Below are 19,786 nucleotides of genomic sequence, written 5' to 3'. Positions count from 1 at the left end.
TTGGTACATAAACAACATAACCTATTGGTACATAAACTCCATAACATATTGGTACATGAACGAGTGAGTTTGAGTAAGGCACTGAGAGACATAAAGGAGGGAGTGAGAATGAAGAAGAGTATTTTACCGATGCACTCGACCAGAGAGATCTGTCGAGCCATGGTCCTCTGTACCAGGTATGGCAGACCAGTCCCACTGCCTGAGGTACAGAACTCATCAAAGACATCCTGCAGACACAGAGAGAGTCACACACATCAAGGATCACAGTCACCTGCCACTTGTTGTCACGTAGCAATTTCATAATATACTTTAAGTACCAATATTATTGCTAAAAGGGCAGTGATCTTGTTACTGATTCTGTGACATCTACATGTCCTCTTGTGTATCAATACAATTATATTCAATTCCATTCTTACCCCATAGGTGGGATCTGCCCCACTGGGGACCTTGAGCATGGTGATGGCATGGTCCTTGTTGTAGCCAAGCCTGTGGTGATGTGATCTAGAGCAGAGCCACAACACCAGGCCACACACACCCACAGAGAGGAGCAGCAGCAGGGGGACAGCCACCAGCAGAGTCATACCGTTCCCCTCCCCCGTAGGCTCAACTGCTGGACAGTCGACACACACAGAGTCATACAGGTAAGAGGGAATAGCAGAAAGACAAGATGATTTTGATATAAAAGCCCACCAACAGCCACCAGGGGGAATCAGAGGCCTGTATGGCACTGCCCTGTTAGGCAGACTCCCAGAGAGTTCTGTATGACACTGCCCTGTTAGTCAGACTCCCAGAGAGTTCTGTATGACACTGCCCTGTTAGGCAGACTCCCAGAGAGTTCTGTATGACACTGCCCTGTTAGGCAGACTCCCAGAGAGTTCTGTATGACACTGCCCTGTTAGTCAGACTCCCAGAGAGTTCTGTATGACACTGCCCTGTTAGGCAGACTCCCAGAGAGTTCTGTATGACACTGCCCTGTTAGGCAGACTCCCAGAGAGTTCTGCATGACACTGCCCTGTTAGGCAGACTCCCAGAGAGTTCTGCATGACACTGCCCTGTTAGTCAGACTCCCAGAGAGTTCTGTATGACACTGCCCTGTTAGGCAGACTCCCAGAGAGTTCTGTATGACACTGCCCTGTTAGGCAGACTCCCTGAGAGTTCTGTATGACACTGCCCTGTTAGTCAGACTCCCAGAGAGTTCTGTATGACACTGCACTGTTAGGCAGACTCCCAGAGAGTTCTGTATGACACTGCACTGTTAGGCAGACTCCCAGAGAGTTCTGTATGACACTGCCCTGTTAGTCAGACTCCCAGAGAGTTCTGTATGACACTGCCCTGTTAGGCAGACTCCCAGAGAGTTCTGTATGACACTGCCCTGTTAGGCAGACTCCCAGAGAGTTCTGTATGACACTGCCCTGTTAGGCAGACTCCAAGAGAGTTCTGTCTGACACTGCCCTGTTAGTCAGACTCCCAGAGAGTTCTGTATGACACTGCCCTGTTAGGCAGACTCCCTGAGAGTTCTGTATGACACTGCCCTGTTAGTCAGACTCCCAGAGAGTTCTGTATGACACTGCCCTGTTAGGCAGACTCCCAGAGAGTTCTGTATGACACTGCCCTGTTAGTCAGACTCCCAGAGAGTTCTGCATGACACTGCCCTGTTAGGCAGACTCCCAGAGAGTTCTGTATGACACTGCCCTGTTAGGCAGACTCCCTGAGAGTTCTGTATGACACTGCCCTGTTAGGAAGACTCCCAGAGAGTTCTGTATGACACTGCACTGTAGGCAGACTCCCAGAGAGTTCTGTATGACACTGCCCTGTTAGTCAGACTCCCAGAGAGTTCTGTATGACACTGCACTGTTAGGCAGACTCCCAGAGAGTTCTGTATGACACTGCCCTGTTAGTCAGACTGCCAGAGAGTTCTGTATGACACTGCCCTGTTAGGCAGACTCCCAGAGAGTTCTGTATGACACTGCCCTGTTAGGCAGACTCCCAGAGAGTTCTGTATGACACTGCCCTGTTAGTCAGACTCCAAGAGAGTTCTGTCTGACACTGCCCTGTTAGTCAGACTCCCAGAGAGTTCTGTATGACACTGCCCTGTTAGGCAGACTCCCTGAGAGTTCTGTATGACACTGCCCTGTTAGTCAGACTCCCAGAGAGTTCTGTATGACACTGCCCTGTTAGGCAGACTCCCAGAGAGTTCTGTATGACACTGCCCTGTTAGTCAGACTCCCAGAGAGTTCTGCATGACACTGCCCTGTTAGGCAGACTCCCAGAGAGTTCTGTATGACACTGCCCTGTTAGTCAGACTCCCAGAGAGTTCTGTATGACACTGCCCTGTTAGGCAGACTCCCAGAGAGTTCTGTATGACACTGCCCTGTTAGGCAGACTCCCAGAGAGTTCTGTATGACACTGCCCTGTTAGTCAGACTCCAAGAGAGTTCTGTCTGACACTGCCCTGTTAGTCAGACTCCCAGAGAGTTCTGTATGACACTGCCCTGTTAGGCAGACTCCCTGAGAGTTCTGTATGACACTGCCCTGTTAGTCAGACTCCCAGAGAGTTCTGTATGACACTGCCCTGTTAGGCAGACTCCCAGAGAGTTCTGTATGACACTGCCATGTTAGTCAGACTCCCAGAGAGTTCTGCATGACACTGCCCTGTTAGGCAGACTCCCAGAGAGTTCTGTATGACACTGCCCTGTTAGGCAGACTCCCTGAGAGTTCTGTATGACACTGCCCTGTTAGGCAGACTCCCAGAGAGTTCTGTATGACACTGCACTGTAGGCAGACTCCCAGAGAGTTCTGTATGACACTGCCCTGTTAGGCAGACTCCCAGAGAGTTCTGTATGACACTGCCCTGTTAGTCAGACTCCCAGAGAGTTCTGTATGACACTGCCCTGTTAGTCAGACTCCAAGAGAGTTCTGTCTGACACTGCCCTGTTAGGCAGACTCCCAGAGAGTTCTGTATGACACTGCCCTGTTAGTCAGACTCCCAGAGAGTTCTGTATGACACTGCCCTGTTAGGCAGACTCCCAGAGAGTTCTGTATGACACTGCCCTGTTAGTCAGACTCCAAGAGAGTTCTGTCTGACACTGCCCTGTTAGTCAGACTCCCAGAGAGTTCTGTATGACACTGCCCTGTTAGACAGACTCCCTGAGAGTTCTGTATGACACTGCCCTGTTAGTCAGACTCCCAGAGAGTTCTGTATGACACTGCCCTGTTAGGCAGACTCCCAGAGAGTTCTGTATGACACTGCCCTGTTAGGCAGACTCCCAGAGAGTTCTGTATGACACTGCCCTGTTAGGCAGACTCCCAGAGAGTTCTGTATGACACTGCCCTGTTAGTCAGACTCCCAGAGAGTTCTGTATGACACTGCCCTGTTAGTCAGACTCACAGAGAGTTCTGTATGACACTGCCCTGTTAGTCAGACTCCCAGAGAGTTCTGTATGACACTGCCCTGTTAGTCAGACTCCCAGAGAGTTCTGTATGACACTGCCCTGTTAGTCAGACTCCCAGAGAGTTCTGTATGACACTGCCCTGTTAGTCAGACTCCCAGAGGAGTTGTTCCATAATAGAACTACTGAAATATGAGCCTCAAGTTTGACTGCTGGTCTCATTTTCTGTCTGGTAGTTAATTGATTGATTCAAGTCACTGACTGACGAGAGAGTGTTTCGGGTCTGAATCAGTCCCTGATTTTAGAGGGGAAGTATGGACCTTATATGAGACCAGACATGCCATAAGGGGTTCTACACTGTTGGAGAGGCTTCTAGAGTAGATGCAGTGTTCTGACCTGGGTCTGGTGGAGCGGAGTTGTTGACATTACAGAGAGGGGGTTCTAGTCTAAAGAACATGTATCTCCAGTGTTCTGACCTGGGTCTGGTGGAGCGGAGCTGTTGACATTACAGAGAGAGGGTTCTAGACTAAAGAACATGTATCTCCAGTGTTCTGACCTGGGTCTGGTGGAGCGGAGCTGTTGACATTACAGAGAGGGGGTTCTAGACTAAAGAACATGTATCTCCAGTGTTCTGACCTGGGTCTGGTGGAGCGGAGCTGTTGACATTACAGAGAGGGGGTTCTAGTCTAAAGAACATGTGTCTCCAGTGTTCTGACCTAGGTCTGGTGGAGCGGAGCTGTTGACATTACAGAGAGGGGGTTCTAGACTAAAGAACATGTATCTCCAGTGTTCTGACCTGGGTCTGGTGGAGCGGTGGTGTTGACGTTACAGAGAGAGGGTTCTAGTCTAAAGAACATGTATCTCCAGTGTTCTGACCTGGGTCTGGTGGAGCGGAGCTGTTGACGTTGCAGAGAGGGGGTTCTAGTCTAAAGAACATGTATCTCCAGTGTTCTGACCTGGGTCTGGTGGAGCGGAGCTGTTGACATTACAGAGAGGGGGTTCTAGACTAAAGAACATGTATCTCCAGTGTTCTGACCTGGGTCTGGTGGAGCGGAGATGTTGACGTTACAGAGAGGGGGTTCTAGACTAAAGAACATGTATATCCAGTGTTCTGACCTGGGTCTGGGGGAGCGGTGGTGTTGACGTTACAGAGGTTGTTGGAGCAGCAGAGGACGTACAGTCCCTGGAAGCTGGTGTAACACTGTTCCTTATAGTGGTCCCTCTGGAAGCAGCCCCTCTCCTCTCTGCCATGCACCTTGGTGTAGAAGCAGTAGTCACCCCTACAGGTGCCGTTCCTGCATGTCCCCTTGTTGTTCTCACATGTACACAGAAGGTTGGCGCTGTCGTCAGGGCCTGGGGGAGAGGGAACCACTGAGTGTGTGTGCTGTGTAAGTATGCACAAACACATGCTCGCACACACACAAGCACACACAAACGTGAACATAAAGGCACAGGACAGATTTATAATAAACAGTAACACAGCTCTATAGAGTAACTGTGGTTCACAATATTACACAGAAACAAATTTACCCTCTGATGATGACCCCACGGATGACTGATCTGCAAAATATAAAAAACAGTGGTGAGAGAAACTCCAGGTTTGGTGGGCATGAGGCTGAGGCTAGGCCTGGGGCTGGGCCTGAGAATAGGCCTGGGGCTGGGCCTGAGGCTAGGCCTGGGCTTGAGGCTATGTTTCTCTCTCCTTGGGGGGGGCTTCTCTCTCTCCCTGAGGGGGGTTTCTCTCTCCCTGGGGGGGTTTCTCTCGCTCCCTGGGGGGGTTTCTCTCTCCCTGAGGGGGGTTTCTCTCTCTCCCTGGGGGGGGGTTTCTCTCTCTCCCTGGGGGGGGGGGGGGGGGGGGGGGGGTTCTCTCTCTCCCTGGGGGGGAGGGTTTCTCTCTCTCCCTGAGGGGGGTTTCTCTCTCTCCCTGAGGGGGGTTTCTCTCTCTCCCTGGGGGGGGTTTCTCTCTCTCCCTGAGGGGGGTTTCTCTCTCTCCCTGGGGGGGGTTTCTCTCTCTCCCTGGGGGGGGGGGGTTCTCTCTCTCCCTGGGGGGGGTTTCTCTCTCTCCCTGAGGGGGGGTTTCTCTCTCTCCCTGGGGGGGTTCTCTCTCTCCCTGAGGGGGGTTTCTCTCTCTCCCTGGGGGGGGGGGGGGGGGGGGTTCTCTCTCTCCCTGAGGGGATTTTCTCTCTCCCTGGGGGGGTTTCTCTCTCTCCCTGAGGGGGGTTTCTCTCTCTCCCTGGGGGGATTTCTCTCTCTCCCTGAGGGGGGTTTCTCTCTCCCTGTGGGGGTTTCTCTATCTCCCTGGGGGGGGGGTTCTCTCTCTCCCTGGGGGGGGGGGGGGTTCTCTCTCCCTGGGGGGGTTTCTCTCTCTCCCTGAGGGGGGTTTCTCTCTCCCTGGGGGGGTTTCTCTCTCTCCCTGAGGGGGCTTTCTCTCTCTCCCTGAGGGGGGTTTCTCTATCTCCCTGGGGGGGTTCTCTCTCTCCCTGAGGGGGGTTTCTCTCTCCCTGGGGGGTTTCTCTCTCTCCCTGAGGGGGGTTTCTCTCTCCCTGGGGGGGTTTCTCTCTCTCCCTGAGGGGGGATTCTCTCTCTCCCTGAGGGGGGTTTCTCTATCTCCCTGGGGGGGTTCTCTCTCTCCCTGAGGGGGGTTTCTCTCTCCCTGGGGGGTTTCTCTCTCTCCCTGAGGGGGGTTTCTCTCTCCCTGGGGGGGTTTCTCTCTCTCCCTGAGGGGGGATTCTCTCTCTCCCTGAGGGGGGTTTCTCTATCTCCCTGGGGGGGGGGGGTTCTCTATCTTCCTGAGGGGGTTTCTCTCTCTCCCTGAGGGGGGTTTCTCTCTCTCCCTGAGGGGGGTTTCTCTATCTTCCTGAGGAGGTTTCTCTCTCTCCCCGAGGGGGGTTTCTCTCTTTCCCTGAAGGGGATTCTCTCTCTCCCTGGGGGGGGGTTCTCCCTCTCCCTGAGGGGGGTTTCTCTCTCCCTGGGGGGGTTTCTCTCTCTCCCTGAGGGGGGATTCTCTCTCTCCCTGAGGGGGGTTTCTCTATCTCCCTGGGGGGGGGGGGGGGTTCTCTATCTTCCTGAGGGGGTTTCTCTCTCTCCCTGAGGGGGGTTTCTCTCTCTCCCTGAGGGGGGTTTCTCTATCTTCCTGAGGAGGTTTCTCTCTCTCCCCGAGGGGGGTTTCTCTCTCCCCCTGGGGGGGTTCTCTCTCTCCCTGGGGGCGTTTCTCTCTCTCCCTGGGGGGGTTCTCTCTCCCCGAGGGGGGTTTCTCTCTTTCCCTGAAGGGGATTCTCTCTCTCCCTGGGGGGGGGTTCTCCCTCTCCCTGAGGGGGGGTTTCTCTCTCTCCCTGAGGGGGGTTTCTCTCTCTCCCTGGGGGCGTTTCTCTCTCTCCCTGGGGGGGTTTCTCTCTCTCCCTGAGGGGGGTTTCTCTCTCTCCCTGAGGGGGGTTTCTCTCTCTCCCTGAGGGGGGTTTCTCTCTCTCCCTGAGGGGGTTTCCCTCTCTCTCCCTGGGGGGGTTTCTCTCTCTCCCTGATGGGGTTTCTCTATCTCCCTGAGAGGGTTTCTCTCTCTCCCTGATGGGGCTTCTCTCTCTCCCTGAGGGGGGTTTCTCTCTCTCCCTGAGGGGGGTTTCTCTCCCTCCCTGAGGGGGGTTTCTCTCTCTCCCTGAGGGGGGTTTCTCTCTCTCCCTGAGGGGGGTTTCTCTCTCTCCCTGGGGGGGTTTCTCTCTCTCTCCCTGGGGGGGGTTTCTCTCTCTCCCTGGGGGAGTTTCTCTCTCTCCCTGAGGGGGGTTTCTCTCTCTCCCTGAGGGGGGTTTCTCTCTCTCCCTGGGAGGGTTCTCTCTCTCCCTGAGGCCAACAGGTCAGGGGTCTCAGCAGCATCACTCGTACACGGACAAAGCAGGAACACCCACACTTCCTTTCTCTGTTGTTTCACTACCGTACGACAACGAGCACTTCTCATCTACAGTACACACACATCTGCAGCCAGCTGATTCCCCAGCAGCAACACACTCACTTACACTCAGATACACATAAACACACTAAAGGACAGACACAAATACACAAAGATAAAAAAAACCACACAAACACACTTGTGATTATGTAAGCTAGCACACCTAAAGATACAAACACACACACATCACCTTTGTTGAATTACCTGCATGAGCGGTGGAGGTCCACAGGCACATCCCAGCTAGCAGCACTGTGAGCATGGCAGCACCCCCCATCTCTGTCAGAGAGACAAGACAACAATTAGAGCTGCAGTGATTATGCTTTGTTTAAGGCTTTTAGAGACTCAAAGAAAGAGTCTTGGAACACACAGTTCTCTCTCACATGCAGTTTCATAAGCTCCTACGCAGCTTCACAATGAACGTCAACTTCTAGGTTTCCTCCCATTTCCCCTCTCTCTCGCTCTCTCAATATCTATCTCTCTATTCTCTCCTCTCTCACTCTCTCTCTCAGTCCTCCCACTCTCTCTGTCTGAGTGTGACAGCCAGGCCTGGCTGCGGTGGCTGAGCTGAGTGGGCATGTCTGCCAAAAAGAACACCAAATGGAACCCGATGCAGCCAGATCCATGCAGCTCTAGCCCAGCAAACAGTCAACTTTCCTACAACCTTCCAATGGAGTCCCCAATTTGGTTTCCAGCTAACGTTATGACAACATGGGCCCCAGCTGGTGGTCGGAGTCATACAGCACCAGTCTGTCAGCAGAGGAAGTTATGAGGTCAAAAACAATAACAGAGCGAGTGCCAGGCCCAGGGTCCAGTCAGTCTGACCGCTCTGTAATTACAGTAGGTGATGGGAGAGGGGGCTTTGTGTGTGTCCAGCCCCTGTGTCTGTGTGTGTGTGAGTGTGTCTGTCTCTCTGTGTGTGTGTCTATGTGTGTGTCTCTTTGTGTGAGTGTGTCTGTCTCTCTGTGTGTGAGTCTGTGAGTTTGTCTGTGAGTCTGTGAGTCTGTGAGTGTCTAGGTGTGTGTGTGTGTGTGTGTGTGTGTGTGTGTGTGTGTGTGTGTGTGTGTGTGTGTGTGTGTGTGTGTGTGTGTGTGTGTGTAACTACCCCGGCCAAGACTCAGGCCAGTCAGTTGCAATGTTTGCTGCCATTGAGAGGCCACACCCTGGCTGGCCCGCCACATAGGGAGACTCAGGTCGGCTCATTGTGTGTGTGTATGTGGGGGGGATGCTCATTGTTCAGGTCTGCACTTCTGTGGGTCACGCAAGCTAGAGAGGCTAGAGTGTAGGCACATACTGTAGATGTTGTGGTGGTTGGGGAATGAAAGTTCCCTCTGGATTACACAGTGTAGATGTTGTGGTGGTGGGGGAATGAAAGTTCCCTCTGGATTACACAGTGTAGATGTTGTGGTGGTGGGGGAAGGAAAGTTCCATCTGGATTACACAGTGTAGATGTTGTAGTGGTGGGGGAAGGAAAGTTCCCTCTGGATTACACAGTGTAGATGTTGTGGTGGGGGAATGAAAGTTCCATCTGGATTACATAGTGTAGATGTTGTGGTGGGGGAATGAAAGTTCCATCTGGATTACACAGTGTAGATGTTGTGGTGGGGGAAGGAAAGTTCCATCTGGATTACACAGTGTAGATGTTGTGGTGGGGGAATGAAAGGAACCAGTGGAGGCAACAGCAGCATTCTCCTCCATTGGGCCACTATAGGACTAAACAACTGGACCGATGTATTTAACTTTGTAAGACGATTTATTGTGTAGGATCAGATGACAGAATAATCTTTGTCATTCAGCTAATATTATTTCCCCACAGATATCCATGATTGTATGTTCAGTACCTGTTGATTAGTAAAGTCTTTACAGCTTTAATCCTGTGATTGTTGTGACTCAGAGCTTGTTATGATGAGAGAGAGACTGGGAGTCTGGTCTGGTATGTCTAATTGTATCTGCAGTAGACAGACATGGCAAAGCAAGGCTTAGTGGTCTGTCTGTAGGTTCAATTACTGTGTACATCCCAAATGGCACCTTATTCCCTATATAGTGCACTACTTTTGACCAGGACCCATAGGACTCCAGTCAAAAGTAGTGCACTGTGTAGGGGATAGGGTGCCATTTGGGACTCATACATTGTGTATGTTCTCTCTAACATGTGAGGTAGAATCAGCTCTCCTCTATACTCCCATGCTTAAACCAACATGATAAATGGAAACAGAATACTTCAAGGGATTTGCAAACAGAGCCTGGCTCCCTGTCACAGTTAAAACCCCATCTGGCTCCCTGTCACAGTTAACTGTACCAGGGAGGCAGGTGTGGTTAACTTTACCAGGGAGGCAGGTGTGGTTATTAACTTTACCAGGGAGCCAGGTGTGGTTAAATTTACCAGGGAGGCAGGTGTGGTTAACTGTACCAAGTTAGCAGCATACCCCCTGCATACCACTACTGGCTTGCTTCTGAAGCTAAGCAGGGTTGGTCCTGGTCAGGCCCTGGATGGGAGACCAGATGCTGCTGGAAGTGGTGTTGGAGGGCCAGTAGAAAGCACTCTTTCCTCTGGTCTAAAAAATATCCCAATGCCCCAGGGCAGTGATTGGGGACACTGCCCTGTGTAGGGTGCCGTCTTTCGGATGGGACGTTAAACGGGTGTCCTGACTCTCTGAGGTCATTAAAGATCCCATGGCACTTATCGTAAGAGTAGGGGTGTTAACCCCGGTGTCCTGGCTAAATTCCCAATCTGGCCCTCAAACCATCATGGTCACCTAATAATCCCCAGTTTACAATTGGCTCATTCATCCCCCTCCTCTCCCCTGTAACTATTCCCCAGGTCGTTGCTGCAAATGAGAACGTGTTCTCAGTCAACTTACCTGGTAAAATAACGGTAAAATAAAATAAATAAATAAACATCTGGCTCCCTGGTAAAGTTAACCACACCTGCCTCCCTGGTACAGTTAACCACACCTGGCTCCCTGGTACAGTTAACCACACCTGGCTCCTTGTCACAATTAACCACACCTGCCTCCCTGGTACAGTTAACCACACCTGCCTCCCTGGTACAGTTAACCACACCTGCCTCCCTGGTACAGTTAACCACACCTGCCTCCCTGGTACAGTTAACCACACCTGGCTCCTTGTCACAATTAACCACACCTGCCTCCCTGGTACAGTTAACCACACCTGGCTCCTTGTCACAATTAACCACACCTGCCTCCCTGGTACAGTTAACCACACCTGCCTCCCTGGTACAGTTAACCACACCTGCCTCCCTGGTACAGTTAACCACACCTGGCTCCCTGGTACAGTTAACCACACCTGGCTCCTTGTCACAATTAACCACACCTGGCTCCTTGTCACAATTAACCACACCTGCCTCCCTGGTACAGTTAACCACACCTGCCTCCCTGGTACAGTTAACCACACCTGCCTCCCTGGTACAGTTAACCACACCTGGCTCCTTGTCACAATTAACCACACCTGGCTCCTTGTCACAATTAACCACACCTGGCTCCTTGTCACAATTAACCACACCTGCCTCCCTGGTACAGTTAACCACACCTGGCTCCCTGGTACAGTTAACCACACCTGGCTCCTTGTCACAATTAACCACACCTGGCTCCCTGGTACAGTTAACCACACCTGGCTCCTTGTCACAATTAACCACACCTGCCTCCCTGGTACAGTTAACCACACCTGGCTCCCTGGTACAGTTAACCACACCTGGCTCCCTGGTACAGTTAACCACACCTGCCTCCCTGGTACAGTTAACCACACCTGGCTCCTTGTCACAATTAACCACACCTGGCTCCCTGGTACAGTTAACCACACCTGGCTCCTTGTCACAATTAACCACACCTGCCTCCCTGGTACAGTTAACCACACCTGCCTCCCTGGTACAGTTAACCACACCTGGCTCCCTGGTACAGTTAACCACACCTGCCTCCCTGGTACAGTTAACCACACCTGCCTCCCTGGTACAGTTAACCACACCTGGCTCCCTGGTACAGTTAACCACACCTGCCTCCCTGGTACAGTTAACCACACCTGGCTCCTTGTCACAATTAACCACACCTGGCTCCTTGTCACAATTAACCACACCTGCCTCCCTGGTACAGTTAACCACACCTGGCTCCCTGGTACAGTTAACCACACCTGGCTCCTTGTCACAATTAACCACACCTGGCTCCCTGGTACAGTTAACCACACCTGGCTCCTTGTCACAATTAACCACACCTGGCTCCCTGGTACAGTTAACCACACCTGGCTCCTTGTCACAATTAACCACACCTGGCTCCCTGGTACAGTTAACCACACCTGGCTCCCTGGTACAGTTAACCACACCTGCCTCCCTGGTAAATTTAACCACACCTGCCTCCCTGGTACAGTTAACCACACCTGGCTCCTTGTCACAATTAACCACACCTGGCTCCCTGGTACAGTTAACCACACCTGGCTCCCTGGTACAGTTAACCACACCTGGCTCCCTGGTACAGTTAACCACACCTGGCTCCCTGGTACAGTTAACCACACCTGCCTCCCTGGTACAGTTAACCACACCTGGCTCCCTGGTACAGTTAACCACACCTGGCTCCTCTACTACAGATGGCCTCCACCATGGCTCATCATAATAGCCCACACAACACCTTAAAAGATTACTGATGATGGGAAAGATTAAGTGTTGAGTAGGAGTGATGATCCAGGAACAGTTTAGATCTTAATGAATAAGATTACATGGACGGGGGACCTGATCCTAGATCAGCACTCCTACTCTGAGACGCCTTATGAATGAGGCCCTTGATCTAGGATCATGTCCCCCGTTCATATTCATTATTATCTAAAAGGCAAACCTGGTCTTAGATCGGCAGGACTGTTACTCTGACACTGCCTTATCAATATGGGCTCTGGCTTTTGCTTTCAATAGACTCAATAACGGCCCATGTATTGCAATGTTCTGTTCTGTAACCTGAACCGTGCTTTATCTTGGTATGAATAGTTAACATGTAGAAGTCATGTTTATCTTACACATTTCTTCTCTGCTTCTTTGTCCTCCATTCCTTTAATTCGAAAGAGAAGTTCTCAAATAAATATTTAGTTCTCAAAAGATATTTCCAGATGTTTTTGAAATACTGAGAAACTGGTAAATGTCCAACTATATTATTAAAGTATGATAACATGGTTATATCAGGACTTTTTTCTTAATTTAAAAGCCCGTGTGTACACTAACTTAGCCCATAAATGAAAAGGATACTGCTCAATGTCACTACTGGAGACATTCTAGAGTGGAAACATTTGAAGGTGTTCTATCCAATAAGCGCCGCTGTGGTTCAGAGTTGTCCGTTGTGGTCCAGGTGTGACATATGTCAGTTAGGCATTATAAACCGGGTGGTTTGAGCCCTGAATGCTGTTTGGCTGAAAGCCGTGGTATATTAGACCTTATACCACGGGTATCACACAATTTTTTTTGTTTACTGTTGTAATTACGTTGGTAACCAGTTTATAATAGCAATAAGGCACCTTGGGGGTTTGTGGTATATGTCCAATATAGCACGACTAAGGGCTGTATCCAGGCACTCCTGCGTTGCGTCGTACAGAAGAACAGCCTTTAACCGTGGTATATTGTCCGTATACCACACCTCGTCGAGCGTTATTGCTTAATTAGAGGTAGGCTACGTGATTTAACAGCATCCACCTGTTCATTCTCACAATATTAGGAAATCAGAGCCTACAACAGATACTTGTAATAACTAAATGCTCCCAGTTATTAGAAAAGCAATCCACACCGAGACAAAAATATAAACGAATAGGCAACAGCTGTCACAAATGTCAGATTGAATGTGACTTTTACCTGGTTTTTCCTTCTATGCGCAGCTCTCTTTCTTCTTGCTTTTCACGAGGAAGCCAACCGGTGTACCATGGAAATGCACCACGTTTGTCCCATATTAAAAACGAAATATATATTTTAAAGTATTAAAATACACCCAAAAGTCATGTATAGATACGTCTTCAATCGTGTGTCAACCTTTGAGTTCAGTGAACGCTTTTAGTTTCAAATGTTCAAACCTAAAATCTCCCCACATCCTTTCCCCTTTCGATGCTGATCAGCCACTACACCGACTGTTCTTCTCAACCTTTTCGGTCTCTTAAAACTATGTCACACATCCAATAAAAACGATTCTAAACTGAAACTCCAAAATATTTGACAAAAAATTTGCGATCCTTATGTCCGAGATATAGTCCGTCCAAGTTGAACATATTTGTCTCGTCTGAAGCGCAACACAATGACCCTGTATCTCGGGCTAAAATCTTCCACTGATAAACCGAAAACACGAAACTCGAGCCTGGAACATAGGCTACTAGACGTCAGTCTTCTGCTTTTAAAGAACTTAACGAACACAATAAAAATAACTTCTCAAACAGCTAATATCTTCATCTCGATAAAGTATCCTACGTAGAATGCCTAGGAACCTAACTTTGCTCTGTTCCTGATTCATGCGTAATATCAAGCCCACAGAGATTTTAAATACACAATTTTGTCCCACCCCTCATTGTCCTGGAAGGGATCTGGCTGGAATGTGCTCTCAGAGCAGTTTTCCTGTTTCTGGCAAGCATCTACTTTTTTCTTCTGGTTTTCGCACTTGTAGCCTGGCGTCTCTGAATACTGCAATTACAGAGTTACAGATGTGGCTTTGGGTCTGCACTATATAGGGAATAGGGTGCCATTTGGGACACAATCTGTACATTTGCTCCCTACCCCTACTGCTACCCCCATGGATGATGATGTCAGTGGTATTACAGCTGGTATCCGGCCTCCTTCCTCTGTTGTGTTACAGCAACAAATACTATTTTTGAACACACATTGTATCGAATATGTTACTATATTAGGCTCATATCCTCCTCAAAAGGACAGTCGGAGCTCTAGTGGAATATTTCACTATTTTAACCAGGTCACCCTCGCTAACAAAAAAGCCTGAGTGATATCTCTCTTCATTGGTGTAATATAAATTCCCTTCCTTGTTCGCATGGATGGTCCTTAATCTATCCGTTAGGCCTATGTGCAGCTGCTACATGGCTGGGAGGCCTCACACCAACAGTCTATGGGAAGATAGAGCAATATGCTCTTCTTCCTTTCATCAGCAGCATGTATTTCTCCTTCCACACATTACAATTGTGAGAGGTTGAGATCCAGGTTGTTCTCAGCATTCTTTCAGAGCCAGGCAACACCACAGGAATCAGAAGGACATCTCATTCTATTTCTTTGGGCTGCCCAGTTTGTCTCTTTTCTTTCCAGGCTATGCTGAAAGTCTTTGTTATTTGTGCAATAATCGCACAGAGAGAGGATGAGAAGAAAACCTGTTTATATGATGAACTTCAATAGAATAGAGAAAGTCTGAGTAATCTGTTTTCCTTTGACAGCCAACAGCCATTTCTTTCCAAAGAAGTTGAGTACTTTTCTAATTTTAAACTAAAGACCACATCCTGAATGAAATCACCTGTCATAAATAAATATGCTTCTGTACAACCATTTTTCTGAGTTATAAAAAAACACGAGTCATCATGGAAATGCATCAACAGTCCGTGATTTGCAGTATTTACATCCTGTCTGAGGACTCCCAGTCTCTGTGCATCACAAATGGCACCCTATTCCCTATTGAACAGGGCCCATAGGGCTCTGGTCAGAAGTAGTGCACTACATGGGGAATAGGGTGTCATTTGGGAGGTATCCTCAGTCTTTAGTCACAGGTGTTTGTTTGTCTGTTTGTTTGTCTGTTTGTTTTTCCTAATTGGTCTTGTTTGTTTATTCTATATACTGATATTTATGGTCTGGAGATAGTTCTTCGCATCTAATAAAAATAGTTTTATTCATAATTTATTCAATCAAACCCTTTCTATTTTTTCTCCTTCTTATGACACATATCGGACGTAACTGGACTTTTACGTCCACTGGTCCCAAGTCAGACATAAAACACTGAATCCTAAAATCTTTCCTCATCCTTTACTCTTTCCATGGGGATCAAGCTCAGGGGGCTATTTATGCTTTGGTGCTCCTCTTAACTTTTTGTTAAAAAAAGACTGTTCTGCTCCAATAAAAAAAACTCTAAACTGAATATCCAAGAAACTTTGATGGGAACCCTCCTAAATATGTCAGAGATACGTTCCAAGTTGACCAGATTTGTCTCGTCTCAAGAGCGGCGCAGTGACGCTTTATCTCGGGCAAAAATCTTTCACTGAAAACCGAAAACACTAAGTTCGGGTCTGGAACACTAGGCGTCAGTCTTCCACTCTGAAATAACTTCCCAAACAACCCCATCGCCCCCTCTCAATAAAGTACGTAGCCTGCCTATGAACCTAACTTGCTCCTGATTCAAGTGTAAGATAAACCCTACAGAGATTATCCCACCCATCGTGGTTTTGAACAGAGTCTGGCTGGAACGTACTCTCATAGTGGTTTTCCTGTTTCTGGCAGACCTCTGGTTCTCCCCATGTAGCCTGGCTTCTCTGAATACGGCAATTAAAGAGTTACAAATGTGGCTTTGGTGTCTCTCAGTGTGGGAGTTGAAGATAGACTGTTGGAAATGCTATAACTACAGCACATAATAAAGCATCAAGCAGACAACATTTTTGCTCTTGAACTTAAATTATAACTTGATTATTAGGCCTATGTGTGTGTGTGTGTGTGTGTGTGTGTGTGTGTGTGTGTGTGTGTGTGTGTGTGTGTGTGTGTGTGTGTGTGTGTGTGTGTGTGTGTGTGTGTGTGTGTGTGTGTGTGTGTGTGTGTGTGTGTGTGTGTGTGTGTGGGGGGTAATGCTCACTGTCTTTTTACCGTTAACAAAGTAATACTGACCTGAGGTTGCTGTCCAAGTGGGACGTTAGAAGAGCAGCTGTCCAACAGCATGGCGCTTCCTGAGGACGCTGACTGGACCCCAAGACAGACAGAGGTCCATCCCAAATGACACCATATTTGCTATGTAGTGCACTATACTTTTGTGAATAGGGTACTTCTTGCCCATTGAGCAAGTAGTGGAATATATAGGAAATAGGGTGCCATTCAGGACGCAGCTCTGACTGAGACAGCCAGTCCCACATCGATCCCTACTCCTACCCACTGGACGTAACCCTTCAGTGGTTGCAGATCTGACTCATGGGCGATGACACACTCACTGTCCATGGTATTGCAATTGGTATCCGGTCACCATCCCCTTTAGTGTTACAGAAACAAATATGAAAACAATTTTTGAACACACACTGTTTAGGCCTATACTATAATTAAGCAATAAGGCCCGGGGGGGTGGGGGATTATGGCCAATATACCGCGTCTAAGGGCTATTCTTATGCACGACTGTAACGGTCCTGACCTGTTTTATGTTGTTTTTGTATGTGTTTATGGTCAGGGCGTGTGTTTTGGGTGGGCAGTCTATGTTTTGTATTTCTAGGTTGGGTTTTGTGTTCGGCCTGGTATGATTCTCAATTAGAGACAGGTGTGTATCGTTTGTCTCTAATTGAGAGTCATACTAAGGCAGCCAGGGTTTCACTGGGGTTTTGTGGGTGTTTGTTCCTGTGTCCTCACAGGACGGTTGAAGGTTAGTCACATTTGTTGTTTTGTAGTGTCTTGTTTTGCTGTTGTCATTAAAAGATGGCTTATTTCCCTCAATCCGCATCTTGGTCCTATCCATGCTCCTCCTCGTCTAAGGGGGAGAACAACAATGACTGCCTTTACAGAAACACCCACCATAACAGGACCAAGCGGATTGAGGAGAGAGAAAAGGAATTAAAGCACTGGACACAGGAGGAATGGTCTTGGGAGATCATGGACGGAAAGGGACCCTGGGGAAGGGTTGGAGAGAATCGCCGCTCTCGGGAGGAGAGGAAGGCAGCCACAGCCCAGGAGCGCTGGTATGAGGAGGCAGCACATAGGAGAGGCTGGAAGCCCGAGAGGCTCACCCAAAAATTTCTTGGGGGGGGGGGGGGGCTAAAGGGGAGTGTGGCGAAGCCGGGTTGGATACCTGAGCCAACTCCCCGGGCTTGCCGTGGAGTAAGAGGGCGTCGTACTGGTCAGACACCGTGTTATGCGGTAAAGCGCACGGTGTCCCCAGTACGCGTGCTTAGCCCAGTGCGGGCTATTCCACCTTGCCGCACTGGGAGGGCTAGGTTGGGCATCGAGCCGAGTGCCATGAAGCCGGCCCAACGTATCTGGTCTCCAGTACGTCTCCTCGGGCCGGCGTACATGGCACCAGCCTTACAGGTGGTGTCCCCGGTTCGCCTGCATAGCCCAGTGCGGGCTATTCCACCTCGCCGCACTGGCAGGGCTACGGGGACCATTCAACCTGGTAAGGTTGGGGAGGCTCGGTGCTCAAGAGCACGTGTCCTCCTTCACGGTCCGGTATATCCGGCGCCACCTTCCCACCCCAGCTCAGTACCACCAGTGCCTACACCACGCACCAGGCTTCCAGTGCATCTCCAGAGCCCTGTTCCTCTTCCACGCACTCTCCCTATGGTGCGTGTCTCCAGCCCGGTACCTCCAGTTCCGGTACCACGCACCAGGCCTAGAGTGCGCCACGAGAGTCCAGTGTGCCCAGTTCCTGTTCCCCGCACTCGCCCTGAGGTGCGTGCCCTCAGCCCGGTACCTCCAGTTCCGGTACAACGCACCAGGCCTATAGTGCGTCTCAGTTTGCCAGAGCCGTCCAGCCAGGACCTGCCAGAGCCGTCCAGCCAGGACCTGCCAGAGCCGTCCAGCCAGGACCTGCCAGAGCCGTCCAGCCAGGACCTGCCAGAGCCGTCCAGCCAGGACCTGCCAGAGCCGTCCAGCCAGGACCTGCCAGAGCCGTCCAGCCAGGACCTGCCAGAGCCGTCCAGCCAGGACCTGCCGGAGTCCCTCAGCCAGGACCTGCCGGAGTCCCTCAGCCCGGACCTGCCGGAGTCCCTCAGCCCGGACCTGCCGGAGTCCCTCAGCCCGGACCTGCCGGAGTCCCTCAGCCCGGACCTGCCGGAGTCCCTCAGCCCGGACCTGCCGGAGTCCCTCAGCCCGGACCTGCCGGAGTCCCTCAGCCCGGACCTGCCGGAGTCCCTCAGCCAGGACCTGCCGGAGTCCCTCAGCCAGGACCTGCCGGAGTCCCTCAGCCAGGACCTGCCGGAGTCCCTCAGCCAGGACCTGCCGGAGTCCCTCAGCCAGGACCTGCCGGAGTCCCTCAGCCAGGACCTGCCGGAGTCCCTCAGCCAGGACCTGCCGGAGTCCCTCAGCCAGGACCTGCCGGAGTCCCTCAGCCAGGACCTGCCGGAGTCCCTCAGCCAGGACCTGCCGGAGTCCCTCAGCCAGGACCTGCCGGAGTCCCTCAGCCAGGACCTGCCGGAGTCCCTCAGCCAGGACCTGCCGGAGTCCCTCAGCCAGGACCTGCCGGAGTCCCTCAGCCAGGACCTGCCGCCCCTTATCCCGGTGCTGCCCCTTATCCCGGTGCTGCCCCTTATCCCGGTGCTGCCCCTTCATTTAGGTGGTGTTAGTGGGAGGGTGGTCATTGGGAGGGGGATAAAGAAGCGGGGATTGATTATGGTGGGGTGGGGACCTCGCCCTCAGCCTGAGCCACCACCGTGGACAGACGCCCACCCAGACCCTCCCCTGGACTTTGTGCTGGTGCGCCCGGCGTTCGCACCTTGAGGGGGGGGGTTCTGTAACGGTCCTGACCTGTTTTATGTTGTTTTTGTATGTGTTTATGGTCAGGGCGTGTGTTTTGGGTGGGCAGTCTATGTTTTGTATTTCTAGTTTGGGTTTTGTGTTCGGCCTGGTATGATTCTCAATTAGAGACAGGTGTGTATCATTTGTCTCTAATTGAGTCATACTAAGGCAGCCAGGGTTTCACTGGGGTTTTGTGGGTGTTTGTTCCTGTGTCCTCACAGGACGGTTGAAGGTTAGTCACATTTGTTGTTTTGTAGTTTTGTAGTGTCTTGTTTTGCTGTTGTCATTAAAAGATGGCTTATTTCCCTCAATCCGCATCTTGGTCCTATCCATGCTCCTCCTCGTCTAAGGGGGAGAACAACAATGACTGCCTTTACAACGACGCAATGCAAAGTGCAAGGACACAGCCCTTAGCCGTGGTATATTGGGCATATACCACAAACCCTAGAGGTGCCTTATTGCTAATATAAACTGGTTACCAACGTAATAAGAGCAGTAAAAATACGTGTTTTGTCATACCCAAGGTATACGGTCTGATATACCACGACTGTCAGACAATCAGCATTCAGGGCTCGAACCTAGAGCTATGGGAAATATTGCACCATTTTGGCCAGCTTTGGTCATTATGAAATATCCTAGAAAAGGAAGTCTGCAAGGCCTACAGTCTAAATCTAATAAATGTAGCTATCTAGATCCAGTGGAACACTTTATCTAATACTGAACTGTTGATCTCCCACCATGATCCAAATATGGCTGCCTCCTTTATGGGAACGCTGAATTACACTGAAGCGTGGGTGAGATATTTTCT

The 19,786-nt window shown here is 50.4% G+C and overlaps 1 protein-coding gene across 2 annotated transcripts in view; it reads right to left on the bottom strand.

The window, feature by feature from the left end:
- The window catches only part of LOC129829671 (serine/threonine-protein kinase receptor R3-like), a 35,232-nt gene extending 21,266 nt beyond the window's left edge, over positions 1-13,966 (bottom strand). Inside the window, exons 1-6 of one of the 2 annotated variants that reach the window (XM_055891519.1) lie at positions 13,159-13,966; positions 7,530-7,601; positions 4,919-4,948; positions 4,505-4,741; positions 417-610; positions 128-227 (exon numbers count right to left, since the gene is read on the bottom strand). In XM_055891519.1, the coding sequence (XP_055747494.1) occupies positions 128-227; positions 417-610; positions 4,505-4,741; positions 4,919-4,948; positions 7,530-7,599 (631 nt within the window). In that variant the 5' untranslated portion in view covers positions 7,600-7,601; positions 13,159-13,966. The remainder of the gene's footprint in view (positions 1-127; positions 228-416; positions 611-4,504; positions 4,742-4,918; positions 4,949-7,529; positions 7,602-13,158) is intronic. The other variant, XM_055891521.1, reaches the window with a different exon arrangement.
- Between the last annotated feature and the right edge of the window lie 5,820 nt (positions 13,967-19,786).

Source organism: Salvelinus fontinalis, chromosome 31, assembly GCF_029448725.1.
Source record: "Salvelinus fontinalis isolate EN_2023a chromosome 31, ASM2944872v1, whole genome shotgun sequence".
NCBI classification, from domain to species: domain Eukaryota; kingdom Metazoa; phylum Chordata; class Actinopteri; order Salmoniformes; family Salmonidae; genus Salvelinus; species Salvelinus fontinalis.
Note: the sequence above shows the minus strand (reverse complement) of the source record. Positions and strands in the feature narration are given on the sequence as shown.